The sequence below is a fragment of the Muscardinus avellanarius genome (assembly GCF_963383645.1).
Source record: "Muscardinus avellanarius genome assembly, chromosome: 19".
NCBI lineage: Eukaryota > Metazoa > Chordata > Mammalia > Rodentia > Gliridae > Muscardinus > Muscardinus avellanarius.
In genome coordinates this window covers 42,597,074-42,621,585 of record NC_137805.1, presented here as the reverse complement: position 1 = coordinate 42,621,585, position 24,512 = coordinate 42,597,074, and the positions used below count along the sequence as shown (strand labels likewise).

The window sequence follows — 24,512 nt, the reverse complement described above, 5'->3', positions numbered from 1 at the left end:
TTCGTCTAGTCCTTCGCCTGCTTATTATGAACGAGCTGCCCGCTCCCTGAGACGGTGGCATTTTGGATACATCCCTTCTGATTTGCTCAGGCTGTGGTATATCCAGGATCTGAACTGTGGCTCCTCCGTGTGTAGCGTCTCAAGCTGTAGTAACGCGAGCGAGTTTGGAGCCTAGGAAGAGGGTGAGAGGCATAGATGGTAATGATGTCCCCGTTCTGTGTCGCTTGTCCCAGGTCCACCCAAGGTCCAGCTGAGGCACCATGTCGGACAGCGATCTGGGTGAGGACGAAGGCCTCCTCTCCCTGGCAGGCAAGAGGAAGCGCAGGGGGAACCTGCCCAAGGAGTCAGTGAAGATCCTCCGGGACTGGCTCTACCTGCACCGCTACAATGCCTACCCCTCTGAGCAGGAGAAGCTGAGCCTTTCTGGACAGACCAACCTCTCAGTGTTGCAGGTGAGCAGGGGCGTGCGTTCCAGTCCACTCCCAGCCCTGTCCCTGACCACAGCGTGGCTTTGGGACTCAGTGTCTTCTTGGGCTAGGTGAGAACACTCACTTGTCTCTGCCTCATGGGAAGGCAGTGAATTGAGATCACTGCAGCTATAGTTTAGACTGTGGAAAGTGCAGCAGGGCCTGGTGGTCCATGCCAGGAGTCCCGGTACCTAGAGCCTGAGACAGGAGGATCAAAGGTTCTACTCTCAGCAACTTAGTGACCCTACTTCAAAACAAAATGGCTGAGGCATGAGGATCAAGGTTCCGGGACAGCCTCAGCTATTTAGTGAGGAGGCCCTTTGCAACTGTTAGACTCTGTGTCAAAATAAAAAAATAAAAAATAAATAGGGCTGGGGATGTAGCTTGGAGGTAGAATGCCCCTGGGTTCCATCCTCAGTACTGCCAAAAAAAAAAAAAAAAGGGCTGGGGTATGGGCATGGTGGCAAACACTGGTGGTAAACACTTATAATGCCAGTACTTGGGAGGTTGAAGCAGGCAGGTTCGAAGCCAGCCTCAGCAATTTAACAAGGCCCTCAGGGACATAATAAAGACCTATTTCAAAATAAAAATAGAGTCAGGCATGGTGGTGCACGCTTATAATCCCAGTGCTTGGGAGGCTGAGATGGGGGAATCACACAGATTCGAAGCCAGCCTTAGCTACTTAGTGAGGCTTTCAGTAACTTAGTGAGACCCTGTTTCCAAATAAAGTATAAAATAGATCTGGGAGTATAGCCCAGAGGTAGAAAAGTCCCTGGGGTCCACCCCCAGTACAATAAATAAATAAATAAATAAATAAATAAATAAATAAATAAATAAATAATAAATAGCTGGGCATGGTGGCGTAAACTTGTACTCCCAGCATTTGGGAGGCTGAAATGGGAGGATCACAGTTGGAGGACAGCCTCAGCTACTACTAAGCGAGGCTCTTTACTACTCAGTGAGATCCTGTTTCAAAATAAAGAATAAAATATAGGGCTGGGGGTATAGCTTGGAGGTAGAATGCGCCTGGGTTCCATTCCCAGTACTGCAAAAAAAAGAAACAAAACCAAAAAACAATAAAATAGGGATGGGGGTATAGCCCAGAGGTTAATGCGCCTGGGTTCAGTCCCCAACCACACACACACAAAAGTAAAATAAGCTGGGGATATAGCTCAGTAGTGGCATGCTCCTGGCTTCCATCCCCAGTACCAAAAGAAAGAAAAGAAGAACGAGCTGAGTTAGACTCCTGGTCAAGGGACAGGCAGGGCCAGAGGTTCTGGGTTGAAACCCAGTGTTGCCACGTGGGGCCTGTGGGTGGCGTCTTGCTCTGACCGTCTGAAGCGTGGCGGCTGGGCCCCTCCTGCGGTGCATCTTTCGTGAGGTGGATTCAGAACTGGATGTGAAGGTGCTTTGTAGACCGCACATGCATGCACTCATAGTAATGGCTGGGGTGTAGCTCGGTGCAGAGCACTTGCCGAGCTTTCATGAGGCCCTGGCTTCAATCCTCTGCACTGCAAAAAAGGAACAAAATGCCAGGAATACAGGTGCTTTCTCCTTTGCATTTTCCTGTTGCTGAGCCGCAGGCGCCTTTGTTCTGTCTCCTTGGTGCTAAGGCAGGGTGCCTTGGACTGCTGTTGCCTCGCGTCCATCTTGGCTCTCAGCTCCCCGACTCCTGGAAGGCCTCGGTCTAGCCCTGGAGGCTCACCTCCAGCGTCTGGCCCACTGCTTCCTCCCCGTATACACAGCCAGGCCCTTCCCTGACCCACAGGTCCCCACCCGTTGCTTCGCCCGTCAGCCTCCTCCATCCTACCCCACTCTGACGCTCCTGCGCCCACGCATGCCCAGCCTGGCGCTCCTCTCGCTGGCTCCGTCCTCTCTGGGCAGTGGTTAATCCTAGTCTCTGTGTGAGGACGGGTCTAGAGTTACAGATCCTGACTCAGATTCCATTCTGTCTACCAGAGGAAGCCTGGACCTCTGCCAGGTCACTGCCATCTCTGAGCCTGTATTATTTCCTCATCTGTAAAGGGAGATGGCTGGCGGACTGGAGGCTGGCTGAGGTGTGTGGTACACAGCGGTGCTTCTGTCCTTCTTGTCCTCATCGCTTCTCCAGCTCAGAGACTTTGGCCTGGCCCCGGGGGCCCAGCAGCGCAGCCTTCCACAGGGTATCACCAAGCACCCCGCACCCTTACAGAGAGCTGCCCTGAGAGGGTAGGCTTGGCCACTGAGGTTGGGGAAAGCGATCACCCAGCCGGGTGTGGCTGCGCAGGCTTGTAATCCCAGTACTTGGGCTGAGATGATGGGTCACAGGTCCGAGGCCAGCTGTAGCAACTTGGCAGGGTCCCCCTGCAATTTAGTGAAACCTGTTGCTTTTCTGTTTGTGTGTAGTACTGGGCATTGAACCAGGGGCATTCTACCTCTGAGCTGTACCTCCAGCCCTATCGATAACAGGTGTCTCCTCCTAATGGAAGTCGAGTGGGTTTCTAGGAGTGAAGTTCACGGACAGTTGGGTTGGCTTGTAATCCCACTAGGGAGGCTGAGACTGGGGGTGGCAGATTCATAGCCAGCCTCCTCAATTTAGTGAGCCCCTGTTTCAAAATAAAAGAATAAAACAGGGCTAGAGGAGCGGGGCGTGGTGGCGGCGCTTGTAATCCCTGCGCTTGGGAGGCTGAGACAGGAGGATCGTGCACATTCGAAGCCAGCCTCAGCTACTTAGTGAGGCTCTCAGCAACTTAGTGAGACCCTGTTTCCAAATAAAAATATAAAATAGGTCTGGGAGTATAGCCCGGAGGTAGAAAGCCCCTGGGTTCCACCCCCAGTACCACCAAAAAAAAAAAGAAAAGAAAAGAAAATAGGGCTAGAAATGTACCTCAGAGGTAGAGTGCCCTGTGTTCCATTCCCAGTACCCCCTCCCTCCCACGCACAAAAAGTCCAAGGAGTGCGAAGGAAGGATATGGGATATGGGAGTTTATTATGTATTTTGGTACTAGAAATTGAACCAGGTTCTTTCTACCTCTGAGCTACATCCCCAGTCCTGTTTTGTTCTGTAGTTGGGAACGGGATCTCACTAAGTTGCGGAGGGCCTCACCAAGCTGCCCGGCTTGGCAGTTTATTTTAAGTCGGGGAAAGATAAAGACAAAGCAGCCCCCACACATGGAGGGTGGAGAGTGTCCCTGGAGGAGAAGAGCCACCCAGGATCTGGGGCGGACTCTGAAACCCTGCTGAGGTCCCATCTGTTCAGATTGTTGGGTCAGGGGAACTGATATCTTTTGACCAATTTCAGCCCTTAATTGTGAGCTGGTGGGCCCAGCTCTCCTGGCGCCCACCAGTCTCAGGCTCACCTCCCCGCTTTGCTCCTGGCTCACAGAAGGTAATGCAGCCTTCTGTTCCCTGGTCCTCTCCCTGCCTCACTATTTTATTTTATTTATTTTTTTGATGGTACTGGGAATGGAACTCAGGGACCTTCTGCCTCTGGGCTACACTCTCAGACCTGTTTTATACTTTATTTGGAAAAAGGATCTCACTAAGTTGCTGAGAGCCTCACTAAGTAGCTGAGGCTGGCTTTGAACCTGTGTGATCCTCCTGTCTCAGTCTCCCAAGCGCGGAGATTACAAGCATGCACCACCATGCTTGGCTATCACTATTTTATATTATTATTATTATTATTATTATTATTATTATTATTATTATTTTGTGTGTGTGTGTGTGGTGCTGGGGGTGGAACCCAGTGGCTTTTCTACATCTGGGCTATATTCCCAGACCTATTTTATACTTTATTTGGAAACAGGGTCTCACTAAGTTGCTGAGAGCCTCACTAAGCATCTGAGGCTGGCTTTGAACCTGCACTACCCTCCTGTCTCAGCCTCCCAAGCAGGGGATTACAAGTGTGCCCAACCATGCCCGTCTCCCTATTTTATTTTTAAGACAAGAGTCTCAGTAAGTTGCTGAGGCTGACCTTGAACTTACTAGGATTGATTATAGACCTGTGCCACCTCCCCATCCTGTTTCAAGAAATAAAGCCGGGTGTGGTGACACATGCTTGTAATCCAACATTTGGGAGGCTGAGACAGGAGGATCACGGTTGAGGACAGCCTCAGCTTCTTAGTGAGGCCCTTTGTAACTCAGTGAGACCCTATTTCAAAATAAATAATAAAAAATAGCCGGGTATGGTGGCGCATGCTTGTAATTCCAGCATTCGGGATCGGGATCGGGAGTGGTTCCTGAACAGCCTCAGCTACTTAGTGAGGCCCTCTGCAACTTAGTGAGACCCTATTTCAAAATAAAGAATAAAAATAAATAAATAAAAAATTAGGGCAGGAAGTATAGCTCGGAGGTTGAATGCCCCTGGGTTCCATCCCCAGTGCCACAAAAATAAATAAATAAATAAAATAAGGCTGGGGGTGTAGCTTGGGACTAGAATGCCTCTGGGTTCAACTTCTAGTACCAAAAAATAAAACTAGGGCTGGGAGTCTGGCTCAGAGTTAAAGGCCCCCTAGGCCTTCAATCTAGTACCAAAGAGCCAGGTGTGATGGCACATGCTTGTAATCCCAGTACTTAGGAGGCTGAGATAGGAGGATTCATGGGTCCAGGTTTGCAGCCAGCCTCAGCTATTTAGTGAGGCCTTCCACAATGTTTTAAAATAAACAATAAAAAGCTGGGCGTGGTGGTGCACACTTGTCATCCCAGCATTCGGGAGGCTGAGACCTGAGGATCATGGTTCGCAGACAGCCTCAACTACTTAGTGAGGCCTTTTGTAACTCAGTGAGACCCTGTTTCAAAATAAAGAATAAAAAATTGGTCAGGGGGGGTATAGCTTGGAGGTCAAATGCCTGGGTTCCAGACCCCCCCAAAAAAAATAAACAATAAAAAATAGAGCTGGGAGCTGAGCTGGGTGGGGTGGCACGTGCTTGAGATCCCAGTACCTGGGAGGCTGAGATTGGAGGATGGCATATTTGAGGCCAGCCTCAGCTACTTAGGCCCTTGCAACTTAGTAAGACCCTGTTTGAAAATAAAGAATAAAGCTGGGTGTGGTGGTACACACTTGTAAACCCAATGTTTGGGTGGCTGAGATAGGATGATCACAAGTTCAAAGCCAGCCTCAGCAGTTTAGTGAGGCTATCGGCAACTTAGTGAGACCCTGTTTCAAAATAAAATATAATATAGGTCTGGAGGTGTAGCTCAGAGGTAGAAGGCTCCTGGGTTCCATCTCCATTAACACACACACACACACACACACACACACACACACACAGAATAAAATAGAGCTGGGAGTATATAGCTCAGAGGTAGAATGTCCCTGGGTTCCATCCCCAGTAGTGCAGGAAAAAAAAAAATAGGGTTGGAGGTGTAGTTTGGAGGTAGAATGCTTGAACTCACCTCCCCCTTCCACCCCGTCACAAAAAATTTTGGTTGTTTATTTGTTATTAAGGACGTTTCCAAATATTCAGAAAAGCAGACTCCTACAGTGCAGTCCTAGAAGCACAGCCCGTTTCATCTCCTGCAGGGCATCTCTTTTCATTGTCTCCTTGAGATGACCTGGGAGCTGTCTCATAGCCAGTCAGTGAGTCACTTAGCCAGCTGCTTTGCTGGTGCTTGCCCAGGGCAGAGCATTTGGGAGGCCAAACGCAGACAAAACTGTCGCAGAGGATTTTCACAGGTCCCTGTGGCACCTCTCACCTAAGTTATTGGCTGGACTCCTCTGGAGTGTCTAGTCTGTGGGGCAGCTCCGAGGGCTCCCCCTCCCGCCGCGCCTGGCCCGCCCTCCCAGTGGGCGGAGGAGCTTCTGAGCTTCGCAGGGCCGCAGTCCCCTTGGCACAGGTCTGGCCGCGAGGTGCACAGGCTGTGGGGGTGGCCCTGGCCTGAGGGGCCTGCTCTGTCTTATGTCCGCCTCTCTGCCCTCTGGCTCCAAAGGTGCCTCAGGCCCTCCCAAGGCAGCCCTCAAGGCCTTTCCTGTATTTCTTAAACTTCAGTGTAAGCCTTCTGGCTTAGATGAAGGGTTCCTCCACAAGGACAGGTTATACCTGGAGGGACCGCAGTTTCCAAGCCTGGACAGCCAAACTCTCTGGACTGCAAGTGTAAAAACCCGTGTCCCTGCCACTCCTTCGGCTGGGAATAACTATTTAACAAGCTTTTCAATCACTCCCAAAGTGATTCTAAGATAGCCAACTGCACTGTGTGTGTGTGTGTGTGTGTGTGTGTGTGTGTGTGTGTGTGTGTTGGAACAAACTTAGCCATACCCCCAGCTTTTTTATTTTTATTTTATTTTTTGTGTGTGTGATGCTGGGGATGGAACCCAGGAGCATTCTACCTCTGAGAGACACCCCCAGCCCTATTTTTATTTTTATTTTTTGGTGGTATTGGCGTTCCTGGAAATCCTCCTACTTCAGGGCTACACTCCCAGATCTATTTGTTTATATTTTTATTTGGAAACAGGGTCTCTTAAGCCAGCATGGCTGGCTTTGAACCTGCGCGATCCTCCTGTCTCTGCCTCCTAAATGTGCCACCACACCCGGCTTTATTCTTTATTTTGAGTTGCAAAGGGCATCACTAAGTAGCTGAGGCTGGCTTTGAACCTGTGCAGTCCTCCTGTCTCAGCCTCCCAAATGCTGGGATTACAAGCGTGCACCACCACGCCCGGCTTCTGTTTTATTTTGAAACAGGGCCTCACTTAGTTGCTGAGAGCCTTGAAAGTTGCTGAGGCTGACTTTGAACCTGCAGTCTTTCTCAAACCCCAAGTACTGTGCTTACAGACATGGGCTACCACACCCAGCCAGTTGTTTTTTTGTTTTTTTGTTTGTTTTGTGGTACTTTGGATGGAACCCAGGGCTTTCTACCTCTGGGCTACACTCCCAGACCTATTTTATATTTTATTTGGAAACAGGGTCTCACCAAGTTGCTGAGAGCCTCACTAAGTAGCTGAGGCTGGCTTCGAACCTGCGCAATCCTATTTCAGTGTCCTAAGCACTGGGGTTACAAGCATGCGCCACCATGCCGGGCTAGCCAGCTGCTTCTAAGAAGATCTGATGGCTGGGGATGTAGCTCATTGGTGAAGCTCTTGCTTAGCATGGATTAAGGCTTTGGGTTCCATTCCTAGCACAAGGAAAAAAAAAAAAAAAAACATGGGAGACTGAGATGGGAGAATTGCAGGTTCGAGGACAGCCTTAGCAACATAGCAAGACTCAGCAACCTAGTGAGTAGTGAGACCCTGTTTCAAGACAAAATTTTTTTTTTTTTTTTTTTTTTTTTTTTTGGTGGTACTGGGGTTCCTGGAAGCCCTTCTACCTCCGGGCTACACTCCCAGACCTATTTTATATTTTTATTTAGAAACAGGGTCTCCTAAGCCAGCACGCGCGCGACTGGCTTCGAACCTGCGCGATCCTCCTGTCTCCGCCTCCCAAGCGCGGGGATTACAAGCGTGCGCCACCACGCCTGGCTGCGTGGGGGCCTTTTAAATTTCTGTTCCCAGGCCCTCCATGCTGCTCAGTCTGAGTCCCAGCTCTGCACTCAGATGGTGTGACTGGGCAAGTTCTTTCTTCTCTTCTGTGGGCTACAGTACCAGGGCTGGGCAAGTACTCTGCCTTCTTATCTTGCAGTATTCTGCGAGGCTGGACTAATTAGAGTTTATTTCATTCCCTTCTGCCCAGCTGTTCAGCGCAGCCAGTGTCTGCCAGAGCCTGCTGCTGTGTGAGAGCTTGATTAAATCGTGAGCACCGCGGGGATAGCAGGGCCCAGGAGCCTGACTGTGCCCTGCCGGAGCCTTCCATCCTGACGGGTGGGCGCCTGGTGTTGTCTAGGTCACCTGTGGAGTGGCACAGCTGTGGCCAGTTCCAGGCACCAGCTCCCTTCGTGGGTGGCTTTCCCTTTGGCTGGACAGAGGTAGATTGAGTCAGTGGGAAGATGGTACCAAGGATTTGCTCAGATAGGGGCCACAAATGCCTGGTAGATCGTCAGGGACTGCGTGGTACTGGAGCCTCGGGTCTTGGATCTGCTCAGCCAATGAGAGGAAGGCGAGATTGCTGAGGTCACACGTGCGCTTGGTACATGCTCTAAAAGTATCTGCTAATGAATGACGACTCGACCAGGAGAAGAAGGACCTCAAGTGTGAGGTTTCAGTCCAGCCCACTGGAGCCATTAGTGGTTCCCCAGTGTTTTGAGCTCCGCTCTGTCAGTTCTTTTTGGTTGTTTTTGTATTGGGGATTGAACCCTGGAGCATTGTACTTCTAAGATACATCCCCAGGCCTTTTTATTATTTATTTTTAAATAGGGTCTTGCTAGCCAGGCATGGTGGTCCATGCTTGTAGACCCAATACTTACAGGCTGAGACAGGAGGATTGCAAGTTCGAAGCCAGCCTCAGCCACTTAGTGAGACCATGTCTTTCCAAATTAAAAAAAAAAAAAAAAAAAAGCCGGACGTAGTGGCACACGCTTGTAATCCTAGAATTTGGGAAGCCCAGACAGGAGGATAGTGGTTTGTGGACAGCCTCAGCTACTTTGTGAGGTTCTCTGCAACTTAGTGGGACCTTTTTTCAAAACAAAGAATAAAAAATAGGGCAGGGGGTATAGCTCAGAGGTAGAATGCCCCTGGGTTCCATCCCTGGTACTACAGAATGAGTGAATGAATAAATGAATGAATGAGTGAGTATAGGTCTGGGGGTGTAGCCCAGAAGTAGAAGGTCCCTGGGTTTCATCCCCAGTACAACAAAAACAGAAAACCAGATAAATAGAGCCTTGCTAAGTTTCCCAAGCTGGCCTTGAACCTGCGATTCTCCCGTCTCAGACTCCTCCAATAACTGAAATTGCCAGCCCTTATTTTTGTTTATGGCCAGTTCTTTCTTACTTTTTTTGTACTGAGAGTTGAATCCAGAGGTATTCTACCTCTGAGATACACCCTCACCCTTTTTATTTTATTTTATTTTATTTTATTTTATTTTATTTTGGTGGTACTGGGGTTCCTGGAAGCCCTTCTACCTCCGGGCTACACTCCCAGACCTATTTTTACATTTTTATTTGGAAACAGGGTCTCCTAAGCCAGCGCACACGGCTGGCTTCGAACCTGCGCGATCCTCCTGTCTCCGCCTCCCAAGCGCGGGGATTACAAGCGTGCGCCACCACGCCCGGCCTATTTTATTTTATTTTATTTTATCTTATCTTATCTATTTGCGGTACTGGGGATGGAACTTAGGGGCCTTGTACCTCTGAGCTACATCCCCAGCCCTAATTTTTAGTCTTTATTTTGAAACAGAGTCTCACTGAATTGCGAAGGGCCTTGCTAAGTAGCTGAGGTTGTCCACAAACTGCAAACCTCCCAAATGCTGGGATTACAAGCGTGCGCCACCACGACCAGCTCCTATTTTTTATTTTGAAGTGGTCTCCCTGGGTGTTGGAGGGCCTGAGTTGCTGAGTCTGGCCTTGAACCTGCAGTCCTCCTGTGTCGGCCCCCAAGTACTGGGATTGTGGGAATGTGCCACCACACTCAGTTTCTTTCTTACTCTTAGTTTCCAGCCATCCAGACCCTTGATCTATTGAAATCTCTTTTATTTTTTGTTATTGGGTATTGAACCTAGATGTATTCTATTATTTTTTTCCCCTTGTGGTGCTGGGGATTGAACCCGTGTGTGTGTGTGTGTGTGTGTGTGTGTGTGTGTGTATGTGTGTATTTTCAGTCCTGGGGATTGAACTCAGGGGCATTCTACCTCTGAGCTAAACCCCCAACTCTATTTATTTATTTATTTATTTATTTATTTATTTATTTATTTATTTATTTTGCGGGTCTGGGGATGGAACCCCAGGGGCATTTGACCTCCGAGCTACACCCCCTGCCCTATTTCTTTTTTTTAATTTTATTTCTTTTTTCTTTTTCTTTTTCTTTTTTTTTTTTTATTGGTACACTGTATTCTTACATCATAATGGGATAAAAAAAATACTTTTGTAGACATACATGCACACATCGCCCAGTCAGCCCCTACCCGATCCCCACCCCGTTCCCTCCCCATCCCTCCTTCCCATGCTTGGCTTAGTGGTTGACATCTAGTATTATAGCAATTTATCCAATATTAACGATGATAATCTCCCATAACAGTTCCATTTGTCTGATACCAAGCTTTTGATGACTTAACGATAACATTTCAATATTACTTTTTGCTTTCTTTCTTACCAGGGGAATATTTTTTTCTTTTTTTTTTCTTTCTTTTTTTTCCTTTTAGGTGAAACTACCATACATTTATTTATTTATTTTTCAGAAAAAAATCTAACCTAATATGGAATATGGACTCTAGATACCCAAAATAATCTCAAAAAAGAACAAAGCTAGAAGATGTATATTTTCTGATTTCAAACCATATAAAGCTACAATAATTGAAACAGTGTAGTACTGTTCTAAAGGCAGATATATAAACCATCAGAGTTAAATAAAAGCCTAGAGATAAATTCCTTCATATAGTGTCAGGTTATTTTTGACAAGGTTTCCACGAACATTTGGTGGAGGAAATAATAATCTTTTAACTAAATATTGTTAAAAAATAATAATTATATGGAAAAGAATAAAATTGGACCCTTACCTAACACCATATACAAATATTAACTCAAAATAGATAAAAGACCTAAATATAAATCTCAAGACTATAAACTTTTAGAAGAAAATCTGGGTCATAAAACCTCACAACATTGAAATTGGCAGTGATTTCTTGGATATGATTTTAATGGCACAGGCAACAAAAGGGTAAACAAACTCCCTAAAAAATAAAAAAAAAAATTGTATATCCAAAGACAATGTAAACAGAGTTAAAAGTTACTGATAGAATGGGATAAAATATTTCCAAATGCTATATCTGAAGGTATATTAATATTCTAACTAGAAATCCTAAAAATTAGCAACAATAAAAGCAAACAATACAATTTAGAGATAGGTAAAAGACTAACATAAATAATGAATCTCCACAGATGACCAATCTTAGTTGTCTGTTGGATGGAAAATCTTATTTCTCTGGTTCTGGTGTGTGTTAACCTATTTCTTCTTTGTAGTTAATCTCTTTGAGTATTTTCTCTAGCGCTGGTTTTGAAGACATAAATTCCTTCAGTTTCTGTTTGTCATGGAAGCTTCTTATTTCCCCATCCAATTTGATAGATAGTTTTGCTGGGTAGGAAATTTTTGGCTGGAAGTTGTTTTCTTTCAGAGTTTGGAATATGTTACTCCAAGCCCTTCTGGCTCTCATGACTTGGTTTGGGAAGTCTGGAGTGATTCTAATTGGCTTGCCTCTGAATGTCACTTGGCCCTTTGTTTTTGTTGCCTTTAAGATTCTCTGCTTGGCTTCCACATTGGTTATTTTGACAATTATGTGTCATGGGGATCCTCTTCTCCGATCCTGTCTAAAGGGAGTTCTATAAGTTTCCTGGACCTGTGTATCAACCTCTTGCTCTATGTTTGGAAAATTTTCTGCTATTACTTCCTTGAAGAGATTGTTGATCCCTTTGGTTTCACCTTCTTTTCCCTCCTCTATTCCAATTATTCTTAGGTTAGCTCTCTCAAAATGGGCCCATATTTCTTCAATTTCAGATTCCTGCTGTTGGATTTTTTTTTCTAAATTAGAAACTATGCGTTCATTTTTTTAATGATCATCTTCTAAGAGCGAGATTCTATTCTCCATGTGGTCTAATCGGTTGTTTGTACTTTGAATTGAGGCCTTTACTTCATTAATTGCATCCTTTATCCTCTTTTTGGCTCTCTCTGAATTCTTTTCGAAACACCTCTATTATTTCTACAGTTATTTTCCTGATTTGATCTTCTAGAAATCTCTGAATTTCTGTTTTATCAGGTTCTGATGTTGTGGGGTTGTGGGCATTCATTGCTCCATTGTTATTCCTCTTTCCCATGATTTCAGAAGTTTGTGCCTTCTCTGGGTTCTTCCCTTGGGTCACTACGACTTTACTTAAGGTGCTCTGGATCTCGAGTCTGTGGTATCTCAGTCACCACTACTCCTTTACTGGGTTGTATCGCAGAGTCTCAGACCCTGGGAGTCAATCGAGGCTGCTTTAGACCATGGGGGTGCCAGGTTGGGCGTTCTCCTATGGTGTGATATCTCTGCCACCGTCACTCCCCCACTGGGTCAAGTCCCTGGGAGTACAGTACTGGGATTTCTCCTCTAGGGGCCACAATTTGACTCACTGTCATTGAGTGCGCAGATGGAGCTGTAGTGGACTCGGTGAATTTGATGCTGCTGCCACCGCCAGTGGCAATATGGCACCGCTGCCACGCCCTTGGCTGTGAGGCTGGCGTATTTCTTCTCTGTTTTTGAGCTCCACTCTGAGTCCCTGCAGGGTGTGCTGAGCCCGGCCCCTGGGAGCTTTAGATGCTCCCTGCGCCGAGAAATCTGCCAAATTCCGCCCGGCTGTTCCGCAGCGGCTCACCTCAGCTCGCTGTCCACCGCTCCTCTCTGGAGCCTGGTGGGCTGTTGAGTGCGTTGGTCTGGTGCTGTCCGGTGAATTCGCCGCTGCCGCCAGCAGTGAGGCGCTGCTGCCACGTCTTCGGGCGTAAGGCCGGCGTATCTCCTCTGTGGCTCTGGGCTCCGTTCTGAGTTCCCCTCCTCTCTGGGGCCTGGTGCCACAAGGGAAGATGGCGCCTGCCGCTTTGCGCCTGCGGTTCCGGCCGCAGCACTGTGGTCTGGTTTCTTTCTGGTGTCTCGTTTTTCCAGCCCTCTTTTTCTCTGTACCTTGTAATTACATTTTTTGTTTCTCTGCTGATGGTGTTTTCTGGCTATGAATGGCGCGGATTTTGTGGTAATAGAGATTGGTTGTTAGCGGGGCTCATAAGCCCCGCTTTTCTCCGTGGCCATTTTCCCTGAAGCCCCCTATTTCTTATTCTTTATTTTGAAACAGGGTCTCACTAAGTTGCGGAGGGCTTCACTAAGTAGCTGAGGCTGTCTGCAAACCGCAGTCCTCTGGTCTCAGCCTCCTGAATGCTGGGATTACAAGCGTGCACCACGATGCCCGGCTCCAACTCTATTTTGGCTCTGTTTTATTTTTTGTTTGTTTGTTTGTTTGTTTGGTGGTACTGGGGTTCCTGGAAGCCCTTCTACCTCCAGCTATACTCCCACGGGCTACACTCCCAGACCTATTTTTATACTTTTTTATGTGGAAACAGGGTGTCTTAAGCCAGCACGGCTGGCTTCGAACCTGCGCGATCCTCCTGTCTCTGCCTCCCAAGCGCGGGGATTACAAACATGTGTGCCACCACGCCCGGCTATATTTTTTGTTTTGAAACAGGGTCTTATACTGTTGCTGAGGCTGTTCTCAAGCCTGTGATCTTCCTGGCTCAGCCTCCCAAGCACTGGATTCACAGTCATTTGCCCCCATGCCCAGCTGCATTCTACTTCTGAGCTATGCCTGCAGCCCTTTTTTATTTTTTGTTTTGAAACAGGATCTCGCTAGGTTGCTGAGTCTCCTAGGCATGTGCCACCACACCCTGCCGTGCCGTTACTTTATTCCTGTTTCCTTCCTGATATCCACTGGTGGTCATTCACATACTCATTTATTGAAAGCTGCACAAGTAGATGAACTGTAGGTGCCATGGGACAGCAGAGTGTGCGTCTATTAGGAGGTTCTCCAGGAAGCACCAAGGATCAGCATGCACCTAGTAGACACTCAGATCCTATTTGAATGAGCAAGAGGCCTTGAAAGGGAGAGCATAATCTGGGCTCAGTGGTGTATCCTGTAATCCCAGTACTCGGGAGGCTGAGACAGGACAGAGGTGCAGTGCCAGCCTAGCCTCAGCACTTAGCAAGACCCTATTAAAGATGAATAGGGCTGGAAGTGGGGCTAGGAGGTAGAGAGCCTCGGGTTTAGTCACCACACCAAAACCGAGGGAGAGAAAGAAAGAAAGAATGGGTGAGAGTGAGCAGAGGAAGAGGAAGGTGGAGGTTCTAGTGAGCGCAGCGAGCTGCAGGCTGGGCTGGGCTGGGCCCCAGAGCCTCAGAGACAGACAGGTGCTGGAACCAAGAGTCCTGGCTGGCTGTTCAGGGTAGCTTTAAGTGTGTTCACCAGGAAAACAGGAGTTGGTCAAACCTCCCTCCCCCCTCTTTTTTTTTTTTTTTTTTGGTGGTACTGAGGATGGAACCCAGGGACATTCTACCTCCAAGCTACACCCTCAGCCTTATTTCATTCTTTATTTTGAAATAGGGTCTCACCAAGTTGCAAAGAGCCTCACTAAGTAGCTGAGGCTGTTCGCGAACTGTGATCCTCCGGTCTCAGCCTCCCGAATGCTGGGATTACAAGCTGCGCCTCCACGCCCAGCTAAGTTTATGTTACTCTTAGAAGAAAATTGTGGATGTGTACAGTGGTTAGTAAATGGCAGATGTTGGTAAATCAGTGATGGGGGCATAGAGCCTAGAAAAGAAGGCATTCCAGAAAATGGGGTGTGGTCTACAAAATACATGGAGCTATTAAAAAAAAGCAGGGCCTGAAGAGGGGCGGGTGAGCAGTTTTACAAGCTGAGGGCTCGGGCAGAGAGGGGTGATGTCAGGGAACTGAAAATGGTGTATGTGTGTGTTGGGTATGTGTGTGGTGGTAATGGGGATTGATTGCAGTATCACAAAAAAAGATGGGTTACTGGTGCACGCTTGTAATCCCCGTACTTAGGAGGCTGAGACAGGAGGATCACAGGTTCACAGCCAGCCTCAGCTACTTAGTCCTCTGCAACTTAGTGAGACTCTGTTTCCAAAAAAAAAAAAAAATAGGGCTAGGGTTGTAGCTCAGAGGTAGAATACCCCTGGGTTTAATTCTCAGTACCACAAAATGAACAAAAAGAACTCAACCTATGGCTCAGCCATGCTTGATGGCCTATGTCTGTAATCTCAATACCAAGGCTGAGACTGGAGCATCTCAGGCTTGAGAACAGCCTCAGTAACAGCGAGACCCTGTTTCCCAGTGTCTGTCTGGGTGTAGTTCGGGGGCGAATGCTCCTGAGTTCAGTTTCCAGCAGCACACACACACCCCATGGCTCCCCATTGCCTGTAGAAATGGTACTCATGTTAACCTGCCTCTGGTTAAGGCTGACCCGGCCCAGAGGCCGCCTTCCAGCTCCTGGGACGCTGTGCAGGCAGATGCCGCCTCCCTTAGCACACCACCTCCACAGCCGCTTACCCTCGGCTCCGCCACAGAGGCGCTTCCCCAGCCCCAGAGACTGGGCTGGAGCCTCCCGGAACCATCTCAAACAGTGGTGCGTTTGATTTCTTTTCTTTTTTTGCCGTACCGAGGATGGAACGTGGGCATTCTGCCTCTGAGCTACGCCCCAGCCGTTTTACTAGAGTCTCACTAAATTGCAGAGGGCCTCACCAAGTAGCTGAGGTTAGCCAGGAACCTGCGGTCCTGTCTCAGCCTCGGTGTGTGTGATTTCTTTCGTGCCTGTCTCCCCACCGTGGACCCCTTGGGGCGGGATCTTATCTGGATTTGCTGCTGTGTTCCGGGGCCTGGGGCCTAGCGAGTGCTTCGTGGGTGTTTTGCATGGAGTGAACTGATCAGGCTCATACTCATTACAGATATGTAACTGGTTCATCAATGCCCGGCGGCGGCTTCTCCCAGACATGCTTCGGAAGGACGGCAAAGACCCTAATCAGTTCACCATTTCCCGCCGCGGGGGGAAGGCCTCGGAAGTGGCACTCCCTCGGGGCGGCAGCCCCCCAGTGCTGGCTGTGTCTGTGCCCGCCCCCACCAGTGTGCTCTCCCTGTCCGTGTGCTCCGTGCCGCTCCACTCAGGCCCGGGGGAGAAGCCAGCAGCCCCCCTCCCGCCGGGGGAGCTGGAGCCCCCCAAGCCCCTCGTGAGCCCTGGTAGCACACTGGCCCTGCTGACCAGGGCTGAAGCCGGGAGCCCCACGGGCGGACTCTTCAACACCCCCCCACCCACGCCCCCCGAGCAGGACAAGGAGGACTTCAGCGGCTTCCAGCTGCTGGTGGAGGTGGCACTGCAGAGGGCCGCGGAGATGGAGCTTCAGAAGCAGCAGGAGCCAGCACCCCCATTGCTGCACGCTCCTGTCCCCCTAGTCTCTGAGAACCCCAAGTAGGCACCTGCCAGCGAGGGTGCTCGAGGCTCAAGCCGGTTGTTCTGGGTTCCCGGTCCGCTTCCTTCACACAGAGGGCTTTCTGTGGATCACTGCCAAGCATCGGGATCATCTCTTCTGACCAGAGGTCTCCAGCAGGAAGGTGCCAGCTGGTGTCACCAGTGTGACAGGGACCTCTCCTCTGCTGACTGCCATGTCTCCAGGCCTCCGAGAGACCCAAGAGGTGGCAGGTGGGCTGGTGCTGCCGCCTTTCAGAGAGCCCTGGCCTCTTGGTTCCTAGGCTGGGCTCCGGAAACCTACGTCCAAACCCGCGCTGGCTCCACCTGCCTGAGCTGTGCCTTTTTCTGTCGAGCCAGGTGTAGACATTCCAAGTTTGAAAGTGTGGACAAGAGGAGCCCAGCGTATGTAACAGCACTGACTCCAGTTGAATGTTTAGATTTTTGCTAAACCGTTTATTTTTTGCCTTTTGTTGTGGTTGCGTTAATGGCCGTAGAGCACATTGCGTTGGCAGGTGGAGTCTGGTAAACCGGAGTGACCCACCACGGCAGCTGGGGTTGCTGTACCAGGAAGGAGTATTGTTACCTGGGGACCATCCAAATCTCCGCAGTAGTGTGAAATTCCAAATGGTGGTTTTACTGTTCCTTTGGCTTACCAAAGTGGGGGCAGGAAGAAGGAACATATGGCTTTGGCTTTTTGTAGTAGGCACAGAAAGACCACAGCCAAGGGAGAGTCCAGCAGAATCTGAACTAAACTAGATGTAGAACCAAGAAGGAACGTAAAACCTGAGGTGTTTGTTTTTATTATTATGGGGAGGGGGTTACACTAGGCTGAAGCAGTGGACTTTTTTTCTCTCTTTTGTTAATGTTTTCCCTTCTTTGTTCTTGAAGGCTTTGCCCTGCATTCTGAGTTTTTTAATTCCTTTAGGAACTCAGGCTGGAATGTCAGAGGCTCCCAGCAGCTCCGCTTAGAGAAGGGAGCCATCTGCTGGTCAGGAAGCCCTAACTGCACTAACAGGTAGCTTGTCCCACAGAAGTGGCAGGAAGCCATTCCTGGAGGAAGCCTGGAGCAGGGCCTGTGGCTGCCTGGGGCTGGAAGTGGGCTAAAAGCTGGGTAGCCATATCTTAGTTTCATCTGTCTTTAAATTAGAGTTGCCAGGGCCCTGCCTGGATTTCCCAGCGAAACAGCTCACACTTGGGCTTCATCTCTTCCCTTTTATTTTGCTGTTTGATTGCTGGTAGTGTTCAACAGCAGTATACCCTGTCTTTTTATATATCTTAAGAAACACTAATCCTAGGTTTTTATTAGCCAAGATATTTTTGTTCTGAATAATATTGTTACTGGGCCAAAAGATAGGGTAGGAGCTCCAGTGTGTAGTTCCCTAAACTTGCCAGGTAGGGAACAGGAAAGGGTTCCTAGTGCTGACTGGCCTGGCAGGCCTGGGCAGAACACAGGCTCGTCCTTCCTGAGAAGCCCCTGGCCCATCAAGGAGGCCGTCTCAGCAGCTTGGCTCCCCTTGCAGTGAGAGTCCAGGAAGGGCGCGTTACCCTCTGGGTGCAGGCAAGGCTGGTTCGCCTCCCTCTGGCTTCTTTCTCCTGTGCCTACCGCAGGGGATCAGGGATCTTCACCCTTCTGGGGCCCAGCTGGGGAAGAGTGAACATGGTCGCTTTCAAGGTGGGTTGAAACCGCTCTGCCCTCCTCTCCCACCAGTGGTGTCCGAGCCCAGGTCCAGTGCGGCTGTCGCAGGATACCTTAATAGGGGACCCTAGCGTGTCGGCTGAGGCAGACCGTTCCCTCCCACAGTGCGCTGAGCAGGGCCGGGGAGAGGTGAGGGAGCCGTGCTGCTGAACGTTTGGCATTCCCCCCTCGCGTAAACCGGGGCAGCTGGGGGTGGGACAACTGCTGGTTTGGTTATAAGATAAATCTGGAGAAACGCGGTTGTCCCGTTGAATTATTTGAGCAAAAAACTACTGTAAATAACGTTTGTTTTTGTCTCTTGTCAAATAAAGTTTTGTTTTTGTTTATTTTTAGAAGAGTTCCTGATTAGCCTCTGGCTTTCCTCAGGCGCTGAGCTCTCCCTCTGCCTGGGCTCGCTCCCTAGTACCCCCGTGAGTGCTCCACATAGCCCGCTTCCTTCCTCCTTCCCTCAGCACCACTGCGCCCCGTGTGCGTCCCAGGCTGGGCTGTTCTCTTGCTCAGCAGTTGGGGTTGCCGAGTGGTGACGGTGCAAACCTCGGGCGCTGGCCACTTTGCCCTCCCCTCTCAGTGGACAAGAGCAGGGCTGTGACTTGCAAGGAAACGAGACGCTGGGCGAGGTGGCGCACGCTTGCAGTCCCCGTACCTGGGAGGTAGAGACAGGAGGATCGCAGGTTTGCAGCCAGCCTCCGCTACTCAGTGAGGCTTTCAGCAACTTAGTGAGACCTTGTTTTCAAATAAAATATTTTAAAAAAGGTCTGAGCCGGGCGTGGTGGCGCACGCTTGTAATCCCCACACTTGGGAGGCAGAGACAGGAGGATCGCGCAGGTTCGAAGCCAGCCAGTGTGCTGGCTTAGGAGACCCTGTTTCCAAATAAAAATGTAAAAATAGGTCTGGGAGTGTAGCCTAGAGGTAGAAGGGCTTCCAGGAACCCCAGTACCACTAAAAAAATAAAAAAAAGGTGTGAGCGTATAGCCTGGAGGTAGAAAGCCTCTGGGTTCCACCCCCTTACCACCAAAAAAATAAAATAAATAAATAAAATAAAAAATAGGGCCGGGGGTGTAGCTCGGAGGTCGAATGCCCCTGGGTTCCATCCCCAGTACCACAAAAAATAGAGAAGAAAGGAGAAGAGGTGAGCATGTGCACTCGGGTCCACAGCCAGCACCTACTCTACTTTCCTGTTGTCTAAGCTCCCGAGTCCCCCTTGGCTTAAACTAGCTGTGAATACTTTTCTGCCACGTGAAAAGGACTGCACCAATTGCCGCCCCGACTCTGACGACCAAGGTCTTCAGGGTGGTGAAGTTTTGCGTGTGGTGTTCTCTATCTCTTAAACTTTGGATGCACACAAGACTGAGATGTTCTCCAAGGTAGAGAAACCGAGTGGGCACAGATGTACAGTGCCATGTCTATAATCCCAGCTCCTCAGGAGACTGTAAGTATGAGCCCAGCCCGGGCAAGTTAGTGAGACCCTGTCTCAGAATTTAAGAAGGACTGGGGGAAGCCGGGCGTGGTGGTGCAAGCTCGTAATCCCAGCATGTGGGAGGCTGAGACTGGAGGATCACGGTTCACAGACATCTTCGGCTACTTAGGCCCTTTGCAACTCAGACCTGGTTTCAAAATAAAGATTAAAAAATGGGGTAGGGGTGTAGCTCAGAGGTCGAATACCCCTGGGTTCCATCTCCAGACTCACACACAAAAAAAAAAAATAAAGGGACTGGGGTGTGCAGCTTAGTGGCTAGCTCTTGGCTTCTAGGTTCAATCCCCAGTAACAAAAACAGGGAGGGCGGCTGCAGCTGAGTGGCCGGATACTTACCTAGCAAGCAGGAGGCCCTTGTGCCGCATACATACCCAGTGCCCCTCCCCACACGCACACAGCTCTGTTGAACTAGCAGTGGGCACTTTACCACCTACTGCCTTCTGCCTAACAGGCACAGGGTATTCACAAGAAGTTTCTTCTATAAACTAGTTGGCTTTTTTCATGATTTCTCCTCAGTACACCTGGTTGGAGGGTGGTAACCAGTACCACAAAAAATTAAGTTTTTTTTTAAAATAAAAAAAGCTGCCGGGCACTGTGGCATACACTTGTAATCTCAGTACTTTGGAGGCTGAGACAGAACGATCCTGGGTTCAAAGCCGGCTTCAGCAATGTAGCGAGGCTCTCAGAAACCTAGTGAGACCCTGTTTCCAAAAAATAAAATCAGGAGCCAGGCCTGGTGGTGCACACTTGTAATTCAAGTACTTGGGAAGCTGAGACAGAACAGTTGGAGGTTCACAGCAGCCTCAGCTACTTAGTGAGGCCCTCTGCAACTTAGTGAGATCCTATGTCAAAATAAGGAATAAAAAATAGGGCTGGAAGTGTAGTTTGGAGGTAGAATGCCCCTGGGCTCAACCTCAAGTACCAAAAACAAAACAAAAAAACTCAGAACCAGAAAATCAGGCTGGAGGCATAGATTAGGAGGTAGTGTTATGGTAGAAGGCCTCTAGGTTCAATCCTCAGTACCCCCACAAAAGAAAAGCCAGGTGTGGGGTGCATACCTGTAACCCAGTACTGGGGGGCTAAAACAGCAGGACTGCAGAGTCAAGGACAGCCTCAGCAACATAGCAAGACTCAGCGACTTACCTAGACAGTTTCCAAACAAACAGGGCTGGGGGTGTAGTTCAGAGGCAGCGGCCCCTGGGCGCAACCCAGTACCCCACACACACAGAAGGAAAGAAAAAAACTTCAGCTTCTATCTGTAAAATGAATATTAGTATTCCCCTAGAAAGGGGAAGTGGTTTAGATGGTTCAACTGCCTCAGGAGGGATGCTGCCTTTTATAAATACTTTTTAAAGAATTGAAACCCAAACTGTCTCCTGCACCAAACTTCAAGCTGAGGCTCTGGGAGTGAGTGAGCGCTCACCTGGCAGGCATTGGTAGGGGTAGCAGGCGCCCCTGCCTCTGAGCTCCACAGGCCCATTTAGGAAACACCCTTCTGAGGGCCGGCGGAACACTCATTGTGGGCGGAGCAGCTGGGCTTTTGTGTGTGTGTGTGTGTGTGTGTGTGTGTGTGTGTGGTACTGAGAATTGAACCCTGGGGCACTCTACCTGTGAACCACACCCCCAGCCCTATTTTTTATTCTTGTTTTGAAACTGTCTTACTAAGTTGTGGAGGGCCTCACTAAGTAGCTGAGGCTGACTGTGAACCTGCGATCCTCCTGTCTCAGCCTCCCAAGTACTGGGATTACAACTGTGTGCCAGCACACCCAGCCAGGGGATGGCAAATTTGAGTCAACCCTGGGAAATTTAGCTAAACTGTTTAAAAAGAAAAAAAGCCGGGTGTGGTCGCACAGGCTTGTAATCCCAGCATTTGGGAGGCTGAGACCAGAGGACCATGGTTCACAGACAGCCTCAGCTATTTAGGCCCTTCGTAACTTAGTGAGACCCTGTTCCAAAATAAAGAAAAAATAGGACAGGGGTGTAGCTCGGAGGTCAAATGCACCTGGGTTCCATCCCCAGGCCCGCAAAAAAAGAAAAGAAAAAAGAAAAGAGAGATGGGAGCTGGGCATTGTGGCACATTCTTATATTCCCAGTACTTGGAATGCTGACAGGAGGATCACTACTTCATGGCCAGCCTCAGCCACTTAGTAGGGCCCTCTGTAACTTAGTGACATCTTGTTTCAAAAGAAAATTTATATATATATATATATATATATATATATATATATATATATATATATATATATATATGGGTAGGGAGCCAGGTGTGGTGGCACATGCTTGTAATCCCAGCATTCGGGAGGCAGAGACAGGAGAATCGCAGTTCTCAGCCTCAGCTACTTAGTGAGGCCCTCTGCAACTCAATGAGACCCTGTTTCAAAAATAGACTGAAGCCGAGCATGGTGGTGCACGCTTGTAATCCCAGCATTTGGGAGGCTGAGAAAGGAGGATCCAACTTCGGGGCCAACCTCAGATACTACTTAATGAGGCCCTCTGCAACTCAGTGAGACTGTGTTTCAAAATAAAGCATAAAAAATAGGGCTGTGGTATAGGTGGAAGGTAGAATTCCCCTGAGTTCCATCCCCAGTACTGCAAAAATAAATAAATAATAAATAAATAAATAAAGACTGAAAAAAATAGGCCTGGGGGTGCAGCTTGGAGGTACAATGCCTCTGGGTTCCATCCTAGTACCACAAAGAAAGAAAGAGAGAGAGAGGAAGAGAGAGAAAGAAAGAAAGAAAAGCAGGGCTGAGCCGGCCATGGTAGCGCATGCTTGTAATCCCAGCATTCAGGAGAATGAGACTAGAGGATCTCAGTTCACGGACATCCTCAGCTACTTAGTGAGGCCCTCCACAACTTAATGAGACCCTGTTTCAAAATAAAGTATAAAATAGGTCTGGCAGTATAGCCCAGAGGTAGAAAGCCCCTGGGTTCCATCCCCAGTACCACAAAAAAAAAAACAAACATAAAGTAGGGCTGGGGGTGTAAGTTGGAGGTAAGTTGCCCCTGGGCTCCATCCTCAGTACCACACACACACACACAAAGGACATGAGCAGTAGAGGGGCTGGTGCTGCAGCTCAGTGGTAGCGTACTTTGCCACTGAGTGGTTCTCTATGTTGAAACAGGGTCTCACTGAATTGCAAAGGACCTCACTAAGTGGCTGAGGCTGTCCTCAAATCATGATCCTCCTGTCTCAGCCTCCTGAGTGCTGGGATTACAAGCGTGTACCACCACGCCCGGCTAGAATCTAGGATTATGATAGGATCCAGGAATTGCACTAATGGGTTTATACCCCAAAGAATTGAAACTAAGGATGATTAGATATTTGTACACTCACGTTCTAACAGCATTTTTCAGAACAGTCAAGAAGTGGAAGCTAGCCTGGCTCACACCAGTAATTCCAGTACTTAGGAAGCTGAGATGGTTTAGCCAGGCCCTTGATAAGTTGGGTCCCTACCCCACGTGATCTCACAGCGGAACCTGGAAGCCAGAAGTGGTCGCGAGACTCCAGGTGCCTCGACGACGCTACAGATGTCAGGAGAGAATCGGCATGCCTATAAAGCAGCAGTGCCTCCGATCCCCCACGTGACTCAGCCGGCCATCAGGACTATGCGCAAATCTCCAGACCCGTGGCCCGGTCCCTTCCCCCACGGCCGGATGACTCTCCGGAGCGTCAGGGTCTGAATAAAACAGCAGTCTCTGATAACTGGTTGGTGTTTTTACCTCCCTCCTAAACTCCCTAACTCTATTTTCAACCTAATAGCCCTCAGCAACTTAGCCCCCTTTTCAAACTAAAATAGGGCAGGATGTGATGGCTCACACCTTGGTCCCAGCACTAGGCAGGATGACAGGAGGTTGGCAGATTGGAGGACAGCCTCAGCAACACAGAGTCAGTAACCTAGCCAGACCCTGTGTATGTGTTTTTTATTTAACCAAAAAATAAAAAAGGCTGAGGGTGCAGATTGGAGGTAGAATAGTAATAAATAAATAGTAAGTAAATAAAACAAGGCTAGGAGGTATATCTGATAGGTACAATGCCCCTGGATTCAATCCCCACTAACACACACACACATTGCAGTCAGGTACAATGGCACATTCCTGTAACCCCAGCTACTTGGGAGGTTGAGGTAGGAAGATGAAAAGTTCCAGGCACGCCTGAATGTGTGTGTGTGTGTGTGTGTGTGTGTGTGTGTGTGTGTGTGTGTGTGTGTGGTACTGGGGATGGAAGCCAGGGGCATTCTACCTCTGAGCTACACTCCTAGCCCTATTTTTATTCTTTATTTTGAAACAGGTCTCACTAAATTGTGTGGTTTCCTAAGTAGCTGGGGTTGACCTGAACCTGTGATCCTCCTGTCTCAGCCTCCCAAGTACTGGGATTACAAGCGTGCGCCATCACGCCTGGCCTTTTATTCTTTATTTTGAAATAAAGCCGGGCGTGGTGGCACACGCTTGTAATCCCAGCATTTGGGAGACTAAGACTGGAGGATCGCGGTTCGCGGACAGCCTCAGCTACTTAGGTTCTCTGCAACACAGTGAGACCCGGTTTCAAAATAAAGAATAAAAAATAGGCTAGGGGGTGTAGCTCGGAGGTAGAATGCCCCTGGCTTCCATCCCCAGACCCAAAAATAAATAAAGGCTTGCTAAATTGCTGGGGCTGCCTTGAGCCTGCGATTCTCCTGTCTCAGCCAGCCTCTCAAGTATTGATATTACAGGAGTTAACATCTTTTTTTTTTTTGGTACTAGGGATTTTTCTACCTTCCAGCTACACCTCCAGCCTGATTTTCTTATTTGGAAACAGTCCCTCTAGGTTGATGAGCGTCTCACTACTTGCTG

At 48.8% G+C, this 24,512-nt stretch overlaps 1 protein-coding gene across 1 annotated transcript; it reads left to right on the top strand.

Annotated features, from left to right (window-relative positions):
* Nucleotides 1-260: 260 nt before the first annotated feature.
* TGIF2 (TGFB induced factor homeobox 2) lies at nt 261-16,513 on the top strand (the record flags this gene model as incomplete). Its single annotated transcript, XM_080716346.1, has 2 exons — nt 261-452; nt 15,992-16,513. The coding sequence occupies 2 exons, from the start codon at nt 261-263 to the stop codon at nt 16,511-16,513; spliced, it is 714 nt and encodes a 237-aa protein (XP_080572472.1).
* Nucleotides 16,514-24,512: the final 7,999 nt, after the last annotated feature.